Source organism: Pseudoliparis swirei, chromosome 10, assembly GCF_029220125.1.
Source record: "Pseudoliparis swirei isolate HS2019 ecotype Mariana Trench chromosome 10, NWPU_hadal_v1, whole genome shotgun sequence".
Taxonomy (NCBI): domain Eukaryota; kingdom Metazoa; phylum Chordata; class Actinopteri; order Perciformes; family Liparidae; genus Pseudoliparis; species Pseudoliparis swirei.
In genome coordinates, this window is record NC_079397.1 from 8,432,601 (window position 1) to 8,456,407 (window position 23,807).

The window sequence follows — 23,807 nt, forward strand, 5'->3', positions numbered from 1 at the left end:
GTAGAATAGGTTGGCTGTACTCAAAGAAGAAGAACAACTCATATTGTCATTTAATTTCTGGATATATTGTACTTGTGTGATACTGGGTATTGACTCTGTGCAGGTGTGTCTACATACAGATGTTCCAGATGTGTGTGTGTGTGTGTGTGTGTGTGTGTGTGTGTGTGTGTGTGTGTGTACGTCTGGCTCGGTGAAATGAGGTGACCTCTTTGTATGTATTGTTTATGTATTTAATGTCCTGTACTCTATGTGTATACAGTGGGAGGGGTGGGAGAGTGGGTTGTTATATGATATTTCAACAAAAAGATAATATACAATGGAAATATCAGTTCATGTTTACTGTGTTATGTACCTGTCAATATTTCCAAATAAAAGAATACATTATTTGTTTAAAGAAGAAGAACAAATGTTCTTAAGACTTTACAAAAAAAATAATGGACAGTAATCATTTGACCTCTCGAACAGTTTCAAGAAGTTGAGAGGGGAAACGTATAGCTGTCAAATAAATAAAGTAGTTTAGTCAGAAGACCATACACCTGCAAGCCCGCGTCATCTATTGCTCATCCATCTGCCAATCATCAAGAAGAAGTAGATGTGCAACACATTAAAGCAAATAATAAGGCTCCATATGCTGCGTGATTAATTACAACGAGATCATCATTATAATCTTCAATATTCCACGATAACAAATTATATTATATTTACTTTTAATGTTCTCTATACTGTAGCTTCGCATTGTGTGAATTTTTTCTTCTTCTTACATACTGTTGCAGTGTGTCTCATCCTGTACTGTTGTAGTGAATGGGATATCATAATTCACCCTTGTTCCTGGTGTAGTTCGTTACACAGTTATTAGTGTAATGAGTCACACACATCGGTGTGACTGTTCCGGGATCGCGGTCCCTTTAAGTGTTGTGTTGCTGTTTGTGACGTCGAGCCCCATGCGGGTTTGGTATCTGGGCAGCGCCATTTTGGTGTTCATTCGTTTTTGTGTTACGGAATAAACGAGACACACACTTGTGTGCTCAACTTGAGGAATTGTGTTTTGCCTTTTAATGCAACTTCCACACACGAACATATAAAAGTAAACAATGAACTGATTTTGTATCTTTATAGATTGTTTCTGAGATTTAGCTTAAATTATGCTAACATTAAAACATTTTTACTGTACCAAGGAAGAGTTTATAAAAATAAGTCAGACTTTTGTATGTTAAAAAAAGTCCTGTATATAGATTTCCTCAAGAGTTCCAGGAAATGAATAATGCAGATGTGTTCCATACATATCTGAAATCCCCTACAATAGCAATCAAACAATTTTAATGTATCAATGAGGACATTTTTCAAAGTAAAAGTCCTAAATGTTTAAAGAAATGTGTAATTTCTTTAATGTTTGAGGTGCTTTATATATGTATTTCCTCATAGTCCTAGGCAATGATGCTACACAATAAATAGAATGCTTCAATCGACACCGTGATCGGTATTATCAGATCGGCAGATACTGATTTCAGTGATCGGTGATCGGCAGATACTGATTTCAGTGATCGGTGATCGGCACAAAAAACCTGATCGGTGCATCTCTAGAAAGAACCACGTGAAACAACATCCGTTTTTCAAAATAAGATGTCGACAAATCATACACGAACATATAAAAGAAAACAATTAACTGATTTTGTATCTTTATAGATCGTTTCTGAGATTTAGCTTAAATTATGCTAACATTAAAACATTTTTACTGTACCAAGGAAGAGTTTATAAAAATAAGTCAGACTTTTGTATGTTAAAAAAAGTCCTGTATATAGATTTCCCCAAGAGTTCCAGGAAATGAATAATGCATATGTGTTCCATACATATCTGAAATCCCCTACAATAGCAATCAAACAATTTTAATGTATCAATTAGGAAATTTTTCAAAGTAAAAGTCCTAAATGTTTAAAGAAATCGGTAATTTCTTTAATGTTTGAGTTGCTTTATATATGTATTTCCTCATAGACCTAGGCAATAATGCTACACAATAAATAGAATGCTTCAATCGACACCGTGATCGGTATTATCGGATCGGCAGGTACTGATTTCAGTGATCGGTGATCGGCACCAAAAACCTGATCGGTGCATCTCTAGTGAAAACATACTTTGCAATAGATGGATGGATAGACAGACCGAGAGACAATTGATAGATAGATAGATATATGCAGACAGACAGATGGACGGATAGATAGAGCGATGAACAGATACTTTATTCATCCACAGGGGGAAATTTGGTTGTAGAAGCAAGGTTACAGAGTAAACACACAATATATACAATAAAATAGCAGAGCAGGAAATATTCAATTTAAGATAATTAGATGATAAAGAAAATGCAAAGTCTATAGAGTGTATACAGTGAAAGGGTTATTGATCAATTTAAGGAGGATATGGTCAGAGGTGATTTATTATAAAGTCTTATAGCAGTTGGCAGGAATGTTCTCCCGTATCTGTCCTTGGTTATTCCTTTCCTCTCACCCTCTCTTTAGCTGTGGAACGTCTTGAAGCAGCTCCGGCCCCAGCCCCCCAGAAACCAGAAGAGTCTACCAGGAGGAGCAGGAAGAGGACTCGCCCGACTGCCCCGGCAGGACTGATAAAGTTCCAGACAGCCTTCCCTCGCGCCTGGCAGGGGAAGGCTGGTTGGCGTGGTTATACTTTTTTATTTAGGTATCGATTGCTGTGACACAAGAAGCAACTTCTAGGATCTCCTTAACGACGACGAAGAAGATGACGAGGGAGGACCATATGAGAAGGATGAAGGACTACAGGACCAGATCAAGAGTGGCGGTTGCCTTTCTTTTAGTGGGCGGAGTAAGTAATCCCTCACTCAGACTACAGAAGTATCAGTAATACGATCCCATCATCGGAGGCCAGATCCAACACAATAATGTAAAGCTTGTGTAGTTCAGTTCAAACATATTCATCTCTGGTGTTTGTGTCTCACAGGGCAGGACTCCTCTGTCTCTCTCCCAGCTGAAGGTGGACGTCAACCAACCCGTCACCCTCAGCAGACCACTGAACAAGTACAATCAGGACCCCCCCCCCTGTCCACCCAGACCCCTGACACCGCACGCCCACACAGGAAGCAGCTGTGAAGAAGACGGACGCTTCAGCCTGAACGAGACATAATAATTATTTCATTTGTCACATGGAATCTGTACGTTCATGTAAACTGTGTACAGTATTTAGATTATCTCCTCATTTTAATAAATACATGTACAACAACATCTAAATATGTCTTTTTATTAAAAACTACTGCGTCAGCAAACACTGTTATGATGTTCATATTGGGTTATAAATCAACTTTAATGGTTGAGACTTATGTACTACAATGTTATAGTTTTTATATTTACTTATTGTGTTGATTCTTAATAATTAATGTCTAATATATTGTTAGTTTACACCAGTGCTCATTTTTCATCTTCATAACAGATAAACGATTAAACGATTATATTTTTGTTTTGTGTTTTGCCAAACAGCTTAAATGACCACAAAGTTATTTTATCGTACAAAAACTCCTACATGGAAAAACGTGTCATGTCAGTTGGCAACCATCAGTAACAAATGCCAACATATATCCTCACTCTAAATAATCCAACTAAAGCAATGCATCATTTCTATTTCCAAGATTTTCATTGACAAAAATAGGAAAGTAAGTAACCGACCCCGGCGGTATATGAAATGATGCTTTTATACCAAACTCCTAACTGGATGGAGAACATTGAAACAAAACCAATGAACAGACAACATGGAGGAGGACGTCTCCACAACCGCTGGACCTCAGCAGCATGAATGACGTCCTCTGGAGGCTGAGGACAGGAGACATGAGCCGGCATCTCGTCCACCAGCTCCCGGAGAGACCGTCCGGAAGCTCCTCGCCTCCCAGCAGCCGGACAAAGGGCTCAGCCTTCTGAACTCGTTGAACGTGGCATGTCGGTTCCAACCTGAAGAAGGAATCAAACGGAGACTTTAATCGTCCCGTTCATCTTTGGGCCGACGGGCTTTCTGGAAGAACAACTCCCGTCTCACATCTAAAAAAACAGAAAAAATAAACCGGAGCATGACGACCACAATAATGTGTATTTGACATGAATACAGAAAGGGCACTTTTCTCATCCAGGACAAAGGGGCCATGTGCTTGAGCCCCAATAGGGCTCTACCTGTGCACGTGCCTGGGTGACGCTATGATTATTATATTTCACGTGATGTATGAGCTTGTGTTTTGGATTTTCAAAACTCTGTTGCCGTCTAGATGGCTGATTTTGAACCATGTCGATGGGACGCTGTGCTTAATAAACTGAAGGGGGGGGATGGTCTGCTGGCTCAGCAACAGTGATCCAGACATGTGCCCCCCCGCCTGTCACTCATTCAGCTACCCTTGAGGCTATTACGGGGAGGGGGTTCTCAGAGGTCTGGAGGTAGCTCACGGCCCCCAGCACCTCTGGGCGCTCAGGGAAACAATTGATGTTTCATGCTCCGTGTAATTGGAAACGTATTTCTCGAGGGGCCCGTGGGTTTTGCCCGTGGAGCTGAAGTGCATGTTGGAACACTGTGTCACAGTTATGAGACCCCGGGGGTCTTAAAGTGCACCATGAAGGAAAGGAGCCAGAGGTTTGTGAGAATAACCATTACACTGATGTGGTCTTCACAGATTCATACCGCCATGTGCACTATTACAGCGATACAATCAACATAAAGCAAGAGTTCTTGGAGACGGGCAGTGGGAGGAGTCACAAGGTCGTCTTCCAGGGCGGCCAATCGGAGTTGGAGGAGCTGCCCCCTGAATTATTCATGCCACAATTTAGTTGTGAAGGAATAATTCTCCCAATAAACCAAATTAAATGCTATTGTTTCATCACCCACTAACCAGGTTGCAGGAAATTGGAACAAAATCAGTCAAGCTTAGTGTTATTTCATCAAAGCAAAATATTATGAGAAACACCAATAAGATGGTTTGCTATGTTGCATGATTCACTGTTGTAATCAAAATTAATGTCCCCAGATTGCCAAAGGCAAACAAGGCAACAAGCTGTCAATCACATTGTAGCCCCGCCCCTAAAGCATCCCCTGCTTTATGTTCTGTTTGACTCTAAATGACCATAATCTACTCAATGATGACATCATGCTGTATTGAAGAAGACTTGAAACTAGAGATTGAGTCATAAACTCATGTTTACAATGTTTACTGAGGGAATAAATCAAGAGAGAAGTAGAATCATATATATAGATACAACCAGAGGAGTCGTCCCCTGGTGGTCAGTAGAGAGAATGCAGCTTTAACACATGAAGCTACGTCTGTAAATGACCACAGCGTTAGATTTGAACGGCGTCTGAAACGGGTTTTGGGGAATAGACCAGGCCATGTCTGAAAGCACCTGTGCATCCTGTGATGGTACATGATGGAATGTGAGGGAAGCTCGACCATCTCGGTGAACTGGTCGGGCCAGCGGAGGAATTCCTGACAGCGTGCGGTGACATTCCTCCAGTCAGGATGAATGTTTCCCTGTTGAGTTCATTGAGCTGACAATCCCCATCCTCTCCAAACAGTTACATTACATTACATTACATGTCATTTAGCAGATGATTTTTCCAAAGCGACTTACAATATGTGCATTTCGACCTAGAGTACAAACTAAGAACAACAAGAATACAGGAAGTAACATTTCCTCAACATAGTCGAACTACAAAAGTACCATAAGTAAGTGCTATTTAAGTGCCACTGAAGTGCACATCTGTGTTTTAATCCAGATATAGTCGGAAAAGGTGTGTTTTCAGTCTCCGGCGGAAGATGTAGAGACTTTCTGCTGTCCTGATGTCAGTGGGGAGCTCGTTCCACCACTGAGGAGCCAGGACAGCAAACAGTCTGGATTTCGAGTGATTAGCTCGAGGTGCAGGAGTCACAAGTCGATTGGCTGTTGCCGAGCGGAGCGAACGTGCCGGGGTGTACGGTGTGACCATATCCCGGATGTAGACGGGGCCCGATCCGTTCAGAGCACGGTACGCCAGAACCAGTGTTTTGAAGCGGATGCGGGCAGCCACCGGTAACCAGTGGAGAGAGCGGAGGAGCGGAGTGGTGTGGGTGAATTTCGGGAGGCTGAAGACCAGTCGAGCTGCTGCATTCTGGATGAGCTGCAGTTGTTACTCACACAGGTCTGAAACCCAGAGACAGCTTGTAACCATCCTGGATGTGACACTGTGACCTCTGACCCCCCTCCCCCACACACACACCATCTCCACCACCGTGCACTCCATCTTTTACACTGACAGGAACTGTACTTTCGGCAGATCGATAGAGGACGGATGACTCGGCCTGCGGTGGGTTCTCAGGGCCCGATCAATCCCGTTTGGCACAGGACCCGACACCTAGATAGGAGGCCGACTCCCTGGGGAGATTCACAGCTGGATGCGTGCCACCCTGTGAACACCCCACACACACTAATCACCACAGGAGGACACTAAGTCGGAACACATCTCCGATACTCACATGTCATCACTTGACCCCACAGGGAAGCGAGTGTCCTTCCCCCTGAAGCCAGCCAGCCGTGATCGGTCTAAGGAAACCCTTCAACACAAATTAATCATTCCTTATGCCACCACCGGTATGACTGTATGTGTGTATGACTACTGGACTCTGGACTCTGTAAAGCGACTTCGGGTGTCTTGAGAAGCGCTATATAAAATAAATGATTATTATTATTATATATACAAATATGTATATATATGTAAAAATATGTATATGTATATATCTAAAAAATATGTATACATATATATACATAAATATATATATATATATATTAAAAAATATGTATATATATGTAAAAATCTGAATATATATTTATAAAACGTATATAAGATAAGAGAGAGATAAAATAATCCTTTATTAGTCCCAGTCGGGAAATTTCAGGATCACAGCAGCGGTGCACGTTCAGGCACGAGCCCTAGTGGTGCTCAAGCACCAGCCCCTTTGCCATGGATGAGTAAAGTGCCCTTTTTGCTGGAGACACATTTTTTTTATTCATCCGTATTTAAGAATAAAAGTTACTCTTTCTGTCATCAAGTTCCCCAAAATGTGTTTTAATCTCCGACGGGGCATTTATTTGAGTTATTGTGAGAATTTCGGTCAGACCTGCTCCGCGGCGCTCACGAGCCCCCCCTCCACTCCCCCCCCCCCGCCGCGCCCCTCCCTCCTCCACTTCCTCCTCCGCGCAGTGCTTCTCGCGCCAACCGAACGGCTGCACCTCCTTCTCCTCTGACCCGCAGCACCAGACACACAGGTCCTGACGGTGTTTGTCCCCTGACGTTGTTTTGTGATAAATCAACCACAACATTACGCTGCTGAAAACATGACGTCACAACTGGTCCGACGTTTCCTAAAAAAATAAACAAACAAAAACTCCGTGATTTCAAAGCCTCGTCCAGCTGTTTACTGACGTTAGTTATGTTTAGAGAATAGAGAGAGGGAGAGAGAGAGAAGAGAGAAAGAGAGAGAGAGAGAGAGAGAGAGAAGAGAGAGAGAGAGAGAGAGAGAGAGAGAAGAGAGAGAGAGAGAAGAGAGAGAGAGAGAGAGAGAGAAGAGAGAGAAAGAGAGAGAGAATTCTTATTCCGTTCTATTTAACGGGCTAGTCTAGGATTTGCGTGGCCAGACTGAAAAAAAATCATACGGCCTCTCTTGTTCAGAGGGCCGGGCCAAATGTGGAGGCGGGCCTATCCGGCCCGCGGGCCTTAGTTTGAGGACCACTGCTCTTGGCTGTTGATGTCTATCAATATCGCTCATTTTGAAAATGACGTAAGAGGGCAATACGGATCCGTATCAGACCAGCGAGGAGGGCAATATGTGGCTGGCATGACGACCCATTAGCCAATCAGAACGCTTGTACTGTTGTTGCTATATAATAATTCATCTTTATTCATAAAGAAAATGTAAGCGAGCGGTCTGATGCTGCCCAGAGGAAACGCAGGTCGAGGACAGCATCATCAGTGTATTGCTGCTAATGCTTCAACTCTGTCAGAATTTTTTTTTGGCATTGGGTGCCCTTTTTTGGGGTTTGAGCACCTGCCCCCCAAAATGTCTGTGCACGTGCCTGTGCACGTTAGAGCATTAATAAAAATAAAACACAATAACAATACTAAATACTAAACTAAAATACTAAATATACAGAGGAAACTAAATATACAAAGGGAAAACAAAGCAAAGTGCTGAGTAAAGTGTTGAGTTTGCCAGGATCTCCAGGATCAACAAACGTTGTGCAGCCTGACAGCAGGAAGGAAGGACTTGAGGTCTCTCTCCCTCAGACACGGGGAGGAATCAGCTGGTGGCTGAAGGAGCTGTGCAGAGCTGAGAGAGTGTCATGCATGGGGCGGGAGGTGTGGTTCATCAGGGACGAGAGCTTTGCCATCACCCTCCCGTCCCCCACCACCTCCACGGTATCCACAGGACACCCCAGCACCAGTGGCGGCTGGTGAAATTTTTTTGGGGGGGGGCGCAGTTGGTTTAAAATAATAACATAGAAAATAAAAGAAATAAAATTTATTTTGAATTGTGTAAAAGCAGAATTCTTTAAGAACATTGGGTTGGGGTTTGAGGTTTGCAAAAAAAAAAGTTTTTCACCCTCAAGAAAAAGAGTTCAGAGCATGTGGAACAGATGTGGGCATGGAAAAAGGAAGAAGAGATGGTGATTTTCCATTTTTTTATATTCTAGATACACAACAAGAAGCACATCCATACTGCAAAAAAACAACACACACAAGGAAAATATAATATAGCGACCGGATGGTAGCTAAACAAAAAAAGCGGTGTGGCTCAATAGACCGCCACCAAACGTATTATGTTGACTTGATAATAACACCACAAACGGACAGCGTGATGACGTCGTATACCATTACTATTATGTAATGTAACAGTTTATAATTTTATAAAATATATAGCCAAATATTGCAAACATCGTTTTTTCAACTCACACACTCTCAGCAATATAAAACCATTGTGAGGTTGCCAGGTCTGTGTGACAAAAAACCACCAAAAAACCAAATCAAAAAACAGCCAAAATATAACCCAATAAATACCAAAAATACTAAATAATATAAACCATTTTTAAAGTCCAAGTCCAACATTACTTACATTCATTGCCAATGTATTATCTGTATTGTAACATATGTTAACATTTAGTTTCTTTGTTAAAAGCAGTTTTCCTTTTCCCTATTTCTATTTCACTAAAATGGCTGTGTGTAATTATAATATTAATTATAATAAATATAAATGTGTTGATCTGGAGTCGTTTGGATCTGGTTGGGTTTCAAAAATGTATTTTTTAAATATATTATTTTTTTTTTATTCAATTTTTTTGCATTAATTTGCATAAAAAATAGGTCTAAAAAAAAAGGAAAAAAAACCAAAAAAAAAAAAACCACTTCTGGACAACAGCGAAACCCCGGAAAACTCAAAACCGACAGGGGCTGAGGCTGGGCTGCTGCCTGGGAGGGGGGTCTCTGATCTGCGATCAGCGAATAATCCCGCACGCAGCACATTTGTCTTGACATCGCTCGCCATTCAGTTCCGCCAATCAAGCCCCCGATTGCCAAAACCACGAAATCGACGCCATACACGTACCGTTAAAGGGCGCCTCGCTAATCGGAGGGCTTCTCTCATAATAATTTTCATTATAATATATTTATTGTTGATTACGGTAAGTGGTTCACACACTATCACTACCCATTTACTATTTATTTAATTGGCATTTCAACTGTTTTAAATATTTTTTTTTTTTATTTATTTTTTTTTTGTTTTTTTGTCTTTTTTTTTTCTTTTTTTTTTCTTTTTTTCTTTTTTTCGCGCCACTGCCCAGCACGCTGCTGGCCTTCTTCATCAGCTGGTTCAGCTTCTTCCGGTCAGCCGCTGCCATGCTGCTCCTCCAGAAGACCACTTTGGAGATCACCGACACCGTGCGGTAAACGAGGAGCAGGAGGCGGCCCATCGCAGAGGGGTAACGTCATTTTGTCAGCGCACCCATGCCGACGCGGAGCTGCTGTCCGCGGGCGCGCTGCGGGGCTGACGGGGCTCCGGGGCTCCGTCGGCGACGCCCCCTCTCGCCTCCTCCAAGCTGGACGAGCCCAGCTGCGCAAGTTCCTCCAGTATATATACATCTATATGTACAAAATATGTATATATATGTAAACATATATATACAAAATATGTATCCATAATATGTATATATATATTTACATATATATATACTGTATATATTTTAAAAATATATATTTATACATAAAACATTTTTTATATACATATATAACAACATTTATGTATGTATATATATGTGTATATATATATATAAATATATATATATATATATAAAAGGGGAGCATGTGTTCATGTTGTGTTTACAGTGGCAACAAATAAATACCTCATGCAGCTTCAAAGAAGAGCTGTTTGATTTGTACGAATGTTGTGGCCAGTATACTTACATCAGAGACATCCTCCATGCAACTCTTTCTTATTCATTGTCAACATCTGGTGCCTCCATCACCCACAATGCAACTCAGCTGTAGAGTTATGCTACCAGAAGATGTAGCCTCACTTCTACCTCACTGATTTCTGGTTTTCTCCTATTTTCCTACTCGTATATTCTTCATCACCCAATCGACGCTGACTCAAGTGACATCACTCAAGGACAGACTTCTCTCAGCTTACCTCTGGAGACACTAAAGGGTATTTCGGAAATACAGGTGAATTATGAAGCTAATCTAAAGTGATTTCACTCACGTGAATACAATAACGTGACATATAAAGTGCCACCTGAGGGTGAACAGTTGCATATTATATAGCCTGTAGAGTAACGATTTATGGCTAATATTTTACTGTACACCGTCATATTGCAGTCAGGGGGGGAAACAGCTGCTGAGGGGATTCTGACGGTTCATTCGTGGGCGGTTCTAGTTCCACTAAACCAGGGGTGTCCAAACTTTTTGCAATGAGGGCCAATTGTGATAAAGTAAAGATGCCTGAGGGCCAATAGTTCATTTAGACATTTTTTTAAACCACAAAAGTTACATGAATATAGACTGTTATAAAACAATGTATTTTAACTGTCACAATTACTTTTATTTTTTAAATGACAATGTAACCACATATAATAGAACCAAGTCTGCCTTTCATTCAGTCAGATAACAATGAAAAAGCTGTATATAGAATACCTTACATATCTATGAGTTACATAACGTTGCTTAATGAACATTTTAAACAGGAGTTATATGCAAAGTGGTCTGTTATCATTACACTTACAAACTAATTAATTTTGCCCTTATCTTTTACTAGATCTTTTCAGAAACACAATAGTTTGTCACATCTACAGGTTTTTCACTGTTAATGACATATGTTACCGTTCAACACACTTCACATTTAGCTTATTGTGGCTGCAATTAACCTGTTTTGCACTGAATACCTTTTCAAGATAATATCAATAAAGTGCAACCTGTGACAAATTAAACCAAATAAGATCAAGAATTTGGGCATAAAGAGTTTTACTGAGTGTTAGTTACACTGCATATATTTTCAAAATAACAAAAACGCGCAACCTTTGAAAAACAAAACAAGTGCAGATATGTTTGAGTCATCACGTTTTACTCTGTGTGATGAAATGTGCTTTCCACTACACCTCTTTTTAAAACGGGGTTGCAGGCTTGATACGGCCACTCTACATAAAGCTCAATGTTGAGCTCTTGTTTTGAAGGGCAACAGCTGGAACGCTGAGAGGTAACACCTGGCAAGTCGCCAATAATCTAGTCTGTGGCGAATGCGCAGCGTAACCGGTTAACGCTGTAACGTACACATTTACACGAAAGTAGACGACAGGCATTTCGCTCTTTATTTATTAATGACTTAGTTTTATGTCCGTGTAGTTTGTAATATGTGAAGTTCTCAAACAAGGTCTTGAAATAAAAGAATCTGCATTTCCCCTCGCGCCCCACCTCGTCTCTGCTCTTGAACCCGGAGCAGAGAGCGACTCTGAGACGACGTGTCTTCACCACCGTGGGAACGCAGAGGTGTCGGTTTGCTGTTCACGCGACATATTGGACGATCTCTGCCGGCTGGTTGGAGCGCGCTCACCTGTATGTGCGCACCTGTCTGTGCGCATGGGGGCGGAGCTCCGCCGCGATACCGAGAGCCAGGAGAAGTGTGAATGCCACCACGTTGAGACAGAAATGACATGCCGCTGTGTCGATACGATCAATAATATACGACCGTTTAGTTGAATAAAACAACCTGACATTACTTATGTTGTAATCTGGCGCTATAGAGAACATGTCAGTGGGGCGGACCCCCACCCTGTTCTCATGGTAGGGGAAACACTCGTAATTCCCACCGCTCCTGAAAGCGGCGGCCCTCACTGTCAACTTTTCTCCTTTTTTTGTTGCCGTCGCCATGGCAAATAGGGTTCGAGAAGGGTTCACGCCACGGATGCAGAGCCAGATACATTAGAAAGGAGGAATTACGTCTTTCAAGTTTTTATGATTTATTTATTCTGACAGATCTGGCGGGCCAGAAATAACACATTATATGACCGATGTCGCGGGCCGTATGAAATCTGACCGCGGGCCACCATTGGCTCGCGGGCCGGACTTTGGACACCCCTGCACTAAACCATCAAAGACAAGTTATCTGAGAATGTGGGATTTGCTGAAGCATGCGGAGGAACCGTTTTATTTCTTCAGGGGGAAGTCGGAGGTCACCTTGAGAGCGCTGTAAAAGATGTCCGACTGTGTCCGAACACGGAGCGCCGTCTGTGCCGTCAATCACGCTTCTAAAAACCAGGCGTTCGAGTTCAGGTCTCTGAAACCTGAAAGCCGGAGAAGAGGCGGGTTGCCCAACAGCACCTCGGCAGGGCGAGCGGCTCCAATCCAAAGTCTCTCTGACCACTTCAAAAATTCTCCCTCCTGATGTCATGACATTTTTGTGGCCACCTGTGTGCTGAAGGGAAGAGGGAAGGCCTCTCCTCCTGAGGCTCCTGGAGGTCAGAGAATCTTCACAAAGCCTCTCAGCCCAGTCGTGGGAAACCTGGATCCCAGAGCTCAGTGGTTCTGTTATCTGTGAGCAGGAGGCGCCAAGCAAAGCGTGGCGTTCAAATCCCCCCCGCAAAGTCTGGAGGGATCATTGTCATCTCTCCACTGTGAGTCTCATGGTCCGGGATGACCGATCATGATCTGTAGTTCTACTTTATCTCAAGTTTACAGAAAACGCTTAATAAGTAATGCAAGTAAAGGAAGACAAGGATCGTGGATTTGGTCCACCATGGGATGGACATCAGGAAGGGATCTCTTCTAGGCCGCTATGAACATCAGGAAGGGATCTCTTCTAGGCCGATATGGACATCAGGAAGGGATCTCTTCTAGGCCGCTATGGACATCAGGAAGGGATCTCTTCTAGGCCGCTATGAACATCAGGAAGGGATCTCTTCTAGGCCACTATGGACATCAGGAAGGGATCTCTTCTAGGCCGCTATGGACATCAGGAACCATATCAGCTAAAAAGCCCGTTGCAGCAGCTGACAGCTGTTTTTGATCTAGAACCCCCTGAAATAGCACCCTGCGGTTCTTCCTGCATCCTATCACAGCAAAATTGGTAGTGTTGATTTCCCAGTGTCAAATATTTTGAGTTGATCCGTGTTGATTGTGGTGTTCTTTTAGCACTTACAGTGTTAAAACAGCTCTGGGGGCGGAGTTATTGCGGCGAGTTAAGTGATGCTCTCCTGACCGAGTTACTTGCACATCCGGTTTCAACGCGCTCTTTCTTCTTGAAGTCACGGTGAAGAAAACCCGTGGTCAGGAAGATATTTAGCTGTTATTTCAGAAGGTAAGTACACATTATATTTACTTCTACAGGCTGTTCATCTTCATATGAAATGATGTGTTAACTTCAAGTGTGGTGAGACGTGTTTTATATTTTAGTGAAGCTTGTGACTAATAGCTAATTTAACGTTTGCTAACGTTAGTTGGTTGAAGGGAGGAGAAATAAGCCAGGAAGTGTAACATCAGTCAATAAATATGTATGAACCTGTTCAAACCGGCCGAGCATATTTAATTCCAGGCCAAAATAATAAATATACTTTTTTTCTTTCAGTAAATTTCTTGAAGAATATTTAACTTAATTATGCCACATTATTTTGCCATCAGAAATTCGACGATCCACCATGACAGGACATAAACGAGAGTTTCCGGTACTTCTGCCTCGAGGGCTAGCTTTACTAACGGTAGTTTCGCGGTACTGCTGTCTCGCGCGCTAACATTACTAACGGTAGTTTCGCGGTACTGCTGTGTCGAGGGCTAACGGTAGTTTCGCGGTACTGCTGTGTCGAGGGCTAACATTACTAACGGTAGTTTCGCGGAACTGCGGTCTCGCTGTCTTGCATTTCACCGGCGTATGGTTTAATTGGCTGACTTTTATCGCAGGCATATGCTAAACTGCGACAGGGACTAAAGAGGAAAAAGCGAGTGCCTAATTGATACCAAAACGGTAATTATAGACTTCCAACATCTCAGAGACTAAGGTTCTAACGTTAACTTAGCGATACCCTGTTAACTTTAGCCACTTGTTGGACTTAATACATGTTTAATAACTCCTTGCCTAGAGAAAGTTGAACAGCTATCTTTTTCCACTCTGTACAGTTTCTGCAAGATATCACCATGCTGCTGAAGGTGAGATACCAGAGTACCAAGAAGTACATCCGATTACAGCTAGGTTTCACCTATTTGGAATTCATCACTGCAGGTGAGTAACATATTATGTAAAAAAACAAATTATTGCTGGTTTAACAACAAATACACAATGTTTAAGTGGCATTGTTCATAGGATAAGACAAAGGGGGATTTTGAGCTCTGAGGTCATGGACAGGTCTACAAAAAAGGTTTCGGATTCAGAGACTGCAAAAGAGGTACTTGAAAGCAGTAGATGTCAGTTAACATTTTTACTCACAATATCATCAAGAAAATTGTTTAACTGAATGATGATTCTCACCAATTGGACTATAATTAAATTTAGAATGGTGAGTGCCAGATTGAGAAAGTTACGAAACTTAGTTTAGTGTAAATTAATAATTAACCCAGGGTTTAGCTGTTGTGTAGCTTTGTATTATGTAACTCTTCTTTCCATACATATTTATTCAATTAGGTTAATTTACATACATGGAACGGTGCCTTGTCTTTTGTAGTGTAGACTATATTGCTTGTTTTGGCTTCAGCATGCCCCACATATCCTGAAAAGATGTTTCTACGTTACCTGACCAATTTGTTTGTTTGATTAAGACTGAAAATTATTTGGGAGTTTTTCCTGGTCCGATGCGAGGTTTTGGGTCAGGGATGTCTATGTGTACAGATTGTAAAGCACTTCGAGACTAATTTGTAATTTGTGAAATTGGGCTATACAAATAAACTGAATTGAATTATACACTAAATTTTTTAAAATCTTATGTGAGTAGATGGTAGAAAATGCCTTGCTCACCAAACCTGGAGGTGAAGATGTCCTTGAAGAGTACAAGTCAGGAAATTCGCTGAAGCACCGCACCCGTAGACAGCTTGTCAACATATTGGCTAGCCATATGACTGAAATGCATGGGTAAGTGTTTCTTCAAAATATTGTAGAATTTATTTCCATGTTTTTTAGACGTCAAAGGACTCGTGAGTTGTGCACATCTTTTATTTAAACTCTAGTCCTTAATTTGGTTGGATGTAAGTAGTTATCAGCACACACACCTTTTGCTTAATTTTTATTATTGTTGGCATCTGTATGATCAACAGCTGAATCAAGACTTCACGCTGCTGTTTGGTGCTGAGACGGCTTCCAAGATGCTCGAGAAGTGGGATACAGCATTCAAGCCCACGGTCATCAAAGAGGCCAAACACCTGACTCCGACAACTGAGCTGTGCCAACTTCTGACAGCTGCAGAGAACCTTCCAGAAGATGATCATACCAGTAAGCTACATGATATCCTTAATTTATTATCCAAATGGCTGGTGCTATTAACTTTGTGCATTCCAAGTACATATACATGATTTGTTTTGCCTCATTTACTCCTGGTAGACTGGGACAGTGACATGGCTTCTCTGCTGCTGCTTCTCCATCTCTTGCCACCCACAGCTGGACGGAAGAGGATCAAAATAAGTCCCAGTGATGCAGTGGGAAAAATGTTGCATTGTCACAAGGTATGTGTGTCTCATCTGCGTAAATCCCACAAGCCAGTTTTTCAGTTATATTAACTCAATAAAAAATTGATTTAAGCTTGAAAAATAACAACTAATCTGAACATCTCAATGTTGCAATCTTTACAACAGTTCTTCAACAGCAAAGACTTTTTCGACACAGGAGCAAATCAACATTTATTTTATCTAACAGACTCAACTATGCAGTGAGCAGTTGAAAGCTTGCTAACTCTTCATTTTCCTACACTGCTTTAAAGTGATAATTCGAATTCTTATACACGCTTCACTGAGTGTTCCTTTTTCAAAATAAAGTGGGACTTAATTTGGGAGGAAGACACTTCCAGTGAAGCTCACATTTCATTTTTGCAACACAGGGCCAGATGACTGCTCAAATTGGAGGATCTATTAAACTCATGGAGCAACAAGTACCACTGCATGGCTAATAACTTGAGCTAAGTTTTTCATGTTGTGTTTTTCAGTCATGCTGCAGCATCAGTGAACACCTGCTGGGAAGAGAGGCTAAACAACCGGACCTCCTTGCTGTTGGCCGAAACAAAAACAGAATCGATGCCTTCTACATCGTTGTGGATAAACGGCTCATCCCCTGCCAAGCTACGAGCTCGTTGGGTGCTTTTGATGAACTATTTAAATCCCACTACGTGTTCAACCTGTCTTACGATGAAACTTTGGTCCCACTCTTCACCTTTGTGCAGACAACAGTCCACAACATCGATATTACAACAACAGATCAGTCTCCAAGAGTACGTGAGTTCTGGGCGAAGGTCTTGCACGTGGTTTAAAAATGAAGTGTTTCATTTGTGGTGTTGTACATGCGGCCTGCCAGGAGTTGATTTTTGTAAATGTGCATGATGGTGCTTTGAAGATATTTTCTGAATAAAATAAAAAGAATTGTATCAATACTTTATTGAAGTTCACTGTTTTTGGGGTGTAAGCATTTGACCGTATGTAGATATACAATTTTAGTGTTAATAGTAAATTTTTACATAGCATTAAACATGACGAGTGTTCGAAATCAACACTTACTGAAAGCAAACAACACAATTTAGTGTTAAAAGTACACTGCAATGTGTTATTAAATAACACTAAGAGTTAGAAATCAACAACAATTTAGTGTTAAAAGAACACTGCAATGTGTTATTAAATAACACCAAGAGTGTTAGAAATCAACAACAATTTAGAGTTAAAAATACACTGCAATGTGTCATTAAATAACACCAAGAGTTAGAAATCAACAACAATTGAGTGTTAAAAGTACACTTTTGTGTGTCTTTTAACAACACTATAGGTGTTAAATATTAACACTATTAATGAGTTAAAATATTAACACTATGCAAAGTGTAAATTTAACTCGGAGCCGGGGTGGATTATATAAACACCAGCAAAGTGTTGATTTTAACACTATGCGAGTTAAATTCACACTTTCGATTTTGCTGTGATACCTCCTGACTGTTGCATCCTTCCTCCTCACTGTCACATCCTACCTCCTCACTGTCTGGATGTGGGAAAAACTTCAGATTTCGCAGATGCAAACTCATCTTGTTCTGTCAATATAAGCACGCAGTGAGGAATGTATTGCTTCAAACGACCACAACTATCATCAACAGTGAACGGTAAAGGTATGAAAGGGGCTGAGTGTTGAATAAGGTACGTTTGTAAGAGCCCCTACATGAAGAAGAGTAGATCTGCTGCCACATAGAATCTAGATATTTTTATATTTACGGACAAAGAGTATCCAGTGGACTCGATGGAGGTGTGTCTGCTTGCTTGTGTCAATCTCTGTTTAAAATAAATGTTCTCAGAACATGACAACTGCATGTCAGGAGAGGTCAGTGGAAACCAACCAACCTCCTCCTCTTCTCCTCGGTTGGAATATGAAGCTATTTTTCTGTTTTTCAACCTGAAACACACACACACACACACACACACACACACACACACACACACACACACACACACACACACACACACACACACACACACACACACACACACTTTTGGCCTCCCTCTAATGACAGGGTGTGCAGTTGGAGAGGGCAGGAAGGGTAATGTGTATTTCAGAGATTCGACCACAAGTCAGAGATTCGACCACAACACAGACACTCTGGTGAGAAAGGCTCAGGCAGCTGAGGAAATTTAAAGTTTCCCAGAGGATCCTTCAGTCCTTCTACTCTGGAGCTGTAGAGAGCGTCCTGACAGGAAGCATCACAGCCTGGTTTGGCAACTGCTCCGCTCAGGACAGGAAGGCTCTGCAGAGAGTAGTGCGTTCGGCTGAGCGCACTATTGGAAAACTACCCCCACCCTGCAGGACTTGTACACCAGGAGGTGCAGAACCAGAGCCGGCAGGATCATGAAGGATCCTCACCACCCCAACAACAGACTGTTTCAGCTGCTGCGGTCAGGCAGGCGCCACGTTGCAAGAACAGAGAGACTGAGACGGAGTTTCTTTCCTCAGGCCATCAGGATTGTGAACTCGGACCTCACCAGGACCCCCACATAGTCCCACACAACTGCCCCTCTTAGGCTCACACACACACACACACACACACACACTTACTGTCAATATTGTGTTGTTTCTTATTTGTAAATAGTGTGTACTTGATGCCCTTGCACATTCCTGCTGAGCATTGCCACTTTCATTTCACTGCACACCCTGTGTGTGTATGTGACAAATAAAACATCTTGAATCTTGAATCTTGAATCTTGAAGGTCAGCCAGGAGGTGGAACGCTGCCAACAGTATGTGTGTGTGTGTGTGGGTGTGAAGTGGGTGGGGTTAAGCTGTTGTTTACACTCAGTTGCCTGTCACAACAACAACAACACACCCTGCCTATTCAATGTGTCTCGTGATGATATCACAGGTTCTATTTCGAGCCGTGAGCAAAAACATCTTTTAGTTTAGTGCCTTGCTCAAAGGCACACGTGGCCAGAACGGAGATTCTATATGATGTCATGAAGCCGGAGGCAGGAGACGTTAGCTTAGCATAAAAGCTAGAAGCAGCTGATGGGTAGAAGTCCAGTGGTGGCTTCAGTCTCCATCTCACTACTCAACAGCTGTTTTTTAGGAATAATAATCCTCTACTTTGTACCTCTCAGATCTTCTCATTATGGACCCTGGTACACATATTGTATTATTTATATCCTTTTATTCCAAAAGTGGTAAAAGAAAGCAAGGGAAGCACATAATAAAGTCTCAGAGGGATGAAACTCGGTTAGAGGAGACACTCTAAGGGAAATATTATATTTCATCACCATTATCTTCCAGCTTCTTTCTCCTCTGTGGTGTGTTTATGTGCTGTGGGACTTTTCTGTATCTCATGTTCAGCTCGTATGTTTCTCCATGTTTGACATTTGACCTTGAACAACAAAAAAGCAGAATAACAGCATGAGTGGGAGTTTCAGTGTTGTTTTATTGTGAAAACATCAGACAGAATGAACCGCAGGTCGACACCACTTTGCTTTACTCAGAGTACTGTACACGCTAAATTATTCATGACTCCACTGAGTGGAAATGAACAGGATTAAAGGAGTGAGACGTCATCCCGGGAGGGTGAGACGCAGAGAGAGTTTAGGTGTGTTGCCATGGCGATTCTGAGGAAGAAGTCATGTGAGAATAAATAAATAAATAAGCGTCTCGGCCTTCCTCTGGGACGTCCCCTGTAAGGCAGAGTGGGTACAGCGCACACACCCACGCACGCGCACACACACACACAGACATACACACACACACACGCACACACATGCACACACACACATGCACGCACACACACACACACGGTCGTTCCACTTGTAGCGCATGAGGCACTCTGATACGCAGGATGGTGAAAAATGCTGATGACACGGCTGATTTAAGGGACACACACAGACACACACATTACTGTAGAGTACATCATCCACACCATCTGGCGGAAGATGAAGCCGTGAGGAAACTCAGAGAGCACGTGACACCCGCCCAGGGGGGTGGGTGGGTGGGTGGGGGGTGGACCAAATGTGAGATAATTGTTCACACAAAAGAAGAAACTAAAGACAATGACTGGAACGTTCCTCCCACAAGAGAGACAGAAAGGTAGAACGCCTCTTGGTTTCAGTGGAGCTGTGGAGAGACTACACCGCTGCTCTTCATCCCGTTTCTGCGAATAGCTGCCGCCGAGCTAATGAGACGTGAGTGATGATGCAACGCTCTGAAAACCAAACGATTACCGACCCACTTTGGAGGTTGCCTTGCAGTGATCGCCACAGCTTGAGACTTGAGATTTGAGGGTAGGTGGGTCGACCTCTTGTCGAGGCACAGGCGATTGGTTAAGGTTGGGCATTACATCAACATTGAGTAGGAATGAGTATAGCTCATTGGTCAGGAATCATCATCATCTGGTGCCCCAGTGAGGACGGACACCTGGACAATCCTAATCAAGAAGCGTGATTCATAACTTTATTGAGCTGCTGCCACGCCTACATCCCCTAGTAGCAGAGAGCAGGGACAGAAGATGTAGTCGCCTGCCCTTTATCTCACTGAGGTGTGTGCAGGTTTGAATCCCTTCTGCCAGTTTCATCTGAGGTCTAATCTACATCCACACCACCGCTGTTGAAGATGAACAAATCAGCTGATTATTAGTGACACCGGCATGTTTTCACATCGCAGCAGTGACTTTACCATCACTGATAGAAATCAGGACTATTTACTCAAAAAGACAGAATGGTTGACAGCAGGAGAATCGGAGCTCCTCCGTGATGCCGTCTCGTGGGCCTCTCTGCACGGCGCTCAGCGAGGGCTTTGCCGTGTGAGAAGTGATTTGAAGTGTGAAGCGTTGAAAAAGAAACAGAGACACCTCACGGGTATCACTGCATTTCCTCAAACTGAATTTCCTGTTGGGAAGTCGGCGTTGACGCTTGTTGTCTCGTCCTATTCGTGCCACGATGTCATCGGGCAAATCTAACACATCTAATATATATTGCAGTGTAGGAGCGCGTACAGGCGGGCGATGCTTTTCTGATTGTGTTGATAACTGACAACAGCAAAGAGTGTGAGATATCGCAGTGAGAAGCTGAACCATCTGTCGTGGGTTGAGGCTCGGGATAGAATGAATATTCAGTGTGTGTGTGTGTGTGTGTGTGTGTGTATGTGTCAGGGTGGAGGGGAGGAGGGGGGGGGGGCCCTGGAGACCACCAAGAAGGAGTTCTGGATCTCTGCCCCGCATTGCTGTGAATGAAAGGCACAGAGAAACAACTCAGTGTGTGATGTGTGTGTGTGTGTGAGTGTGTGATGTGTGTGAGTGTGCCAGTGAGTGTGTGAGCACTAACCCATGCAGACATGACAGCAGAATGAATGACATCATGTCTACACGAGACAAAATCTTATAGAAATGTCAGAAAGGAAGTCGGCAGAGAAAGAGGGAGCGTGACAGCGAATGGCTTCATCCCTCTGATGATATGAGATACGATCATTTGTGGTTAGATATGTTTATTTCAATATTTTTAGCCCCCACTCTTCACACTAAGCTAACCGGCCGCTGCCTGTAGCAATAAGTGTATCTCCCAAATTGTCCAGCTATTAAGTGATACTGATATATGAACCTGCTGTGACCCTATTAGCCCTCTGCATAAATAATACAATAATAATATGAGCACAGATATGTTAAGAAGCCTTCCTGTGTTCCTCTATGTGCAGCTCAGTCTAATAATAGACGTCGTTAAGAAACAACATAAATATAGCCGTTGGCTTGAATATGACCACTCCTCCAGGAGGAGACAGCTGGGCAGTGAGCAGACTGAGGAGCTAGGAATAGGGAGCAGGAAGGCAGGAGGGGCCTCTAGGTTCCTGCTCCCAGTGAGGATATTTACTCATGCTGCTGCCACGGTGACGGTGGGGATCACCGACACTGACTTTATATATACAGAAGAATTAAGGTGCCACCTGGAACCGAAAATGGTTCTGTTTTTGGTTCCACGGAGAAGCTTTCAAACCAGGGTTTTCCATTTCCTTAAATAGTTCTTCAAATAACCTACAAAGATGTCTCAAAGAATCTTTAAAAAAGGTTCTTTAAGGCACCATTTATGGTTCCACAAAGAACCTTTCAAACCAGGGTTCTTTAAAGAACCATTTCCATAAAGAACCTATAATGGTGACTCTTATTGAAAAAAATGGTTATTCAGTATAGGTGATGGTTCTTCATGGAACCACAAAGCCTTTTAAAGAAGCATATAAGAACCATTATTTTTCTGGTGTGTATATGCAGAGGTCGCTTCTGGAGCGAGGCAGGGTAGGAGAAAAGAGAGACCTCTGCAGCCGAAGAGGTTCTCTCTGTAATCCGGAGGCTAAATGAGCAGTTTAACTGTGTTGCTGAGCAGGATGCTGCGTGGCGTCAACGTCAGCAGGAGAGCCAATGGGCTCGGAGGATACAGCTATTGTTTGGTTACAAGGCCAGACCTGCAGCTTTTCTCCTCTATTAGAGCCAGATGTGTGAGTGAGGGTGAAAAACAACAACGCCTGGCCTCTCATTATGACCCCCTCATTACAGTAACATTACTTTAACACTAGAGGCAGATGTAGCACGTCGATTTATTATCTCATATTTAGTTATCACACCTCTGAGTTATGATGACATTTCACTCACCAGAGACACAGAGTTACCACCAGACAAACATTATAGTAAAGTGGACCTGAGTCGGATACAGTTTACATAAATATCAATTTGGAATTAAAAACTGGAGACAAATTGTCCATTACAAATACCCCCTCATTGCACAGCTGAATGCGCGTGAATTTACATTATTTACAACAGACAAGTTAATAGATTTAATTCATGTATAGGCAAATAACTTTTCATGCAAGAGATTTTATAATTTATTTTCTTTTATAAAGCTTCATCGAGCAGCAGGGCCAGAATAAGCTGCTCGGTGGCCGCGGGGCACAAACTAGGCCCCTTTGACCCCTTAACCTTTCTCCCTCAACATGCACTGTGGACAGTATTCCTATGCTGGTGAAGGTCAGGTGGTCTGTGTAGGGAGGAGGTGGGTGGATGGATGAGTAAAGAAACACAGGAGTTAGGTATGCTTCTCCTGTGTGATATTATTAGTCAACGTTGACTTACTTTAAGTTATGTACTTAAACTTATGTAACACTTACATACGTACTTAACGTGGCCTACTTAAACTATGCAACAGACTTATTCTAACCCAAACCATCCCTAAGCCTCACCCAGTTGTTACCATGAATGGAATGTTTTTTAAACAGTGTATGCATGTAACGACACCGGGGTGTACAAGCTGCCATATTTCATGAGTTGGTAATGATGTGTTGGATATTACGCGGCCCCAGGATTACTAATTAGTTAGAGGATTTGCACCTTGTAAGCATATTAGTAGTAAGAGATTCACTTATTACACTTTGTCATTTGTAATGGTGTACATTATATATAAGATAATATTTTGTGGATGGTTTTTGACTTGACTTTACAAGGCTCAAAATAAACCAGCATCCATCTTAATGGTCCTTATCCTCCATTCATTAGCTAAATCACTTCTCCTTCTTAGAGGGTCATGGTGGGCTCATATTGTGCTTTAGTCGTGCCTATTTCTGTATTT

The 23,807-nt window shown here is 42.4% G+C and overlaps 1 protein-coding gene across 8 annotated transcripts; it reads left to right on the forward strand.

Moving 5' to 3' along the window:
• Window positions 1-13,434: 13,434 nt before the first annotated feature.
• Window positions 13,435-17,121, forward strand: LOC130200553 (uncharacterized). Of its 8 annotated transcripts, XM_056424941.1 has the most exons (6): window positions 13,450-13,867; window positions 14,464-14,527; window positions 14,680-14,945; window positions 15,808-15,982; window positions 16,091-16,212; window positions 16,689-17,121. In XM_056424941.1, the coding sequence occupies exons 3-6, from the start codon at window positions 14,898-14,900 to the stop codon at window positions 17,007-17,009; spliced, it is 666 nt and encodes a 221-aa protein (XP_056280916.1). In that variant the 5' UTR covers window positions 13,450-13,867; window positions 14,464-14,527; window positions 14,680-14,897; the 3' UTR covers window positions 17,010-17,121. The 8 variants fall into 8 exon arrangements, 5 of the variants coding, with proteins under 5 accessions (XP_056280916.1, XP_056280917.1, XP_056280914.1 ...); XR_008833034.1 differs by adding an exon at window positions 15,489-15,625 and having other exon boundaries at window positions 13,435-14,945; XR_008833035.1 differs by adding an exon at window positions 15,489-15,625 and having other exon boundaries at window positions 13,435-14,782.
• The last annotated feature ends 6,686 nt before the right edge of the window (window positions 17,122-23,807 follow it).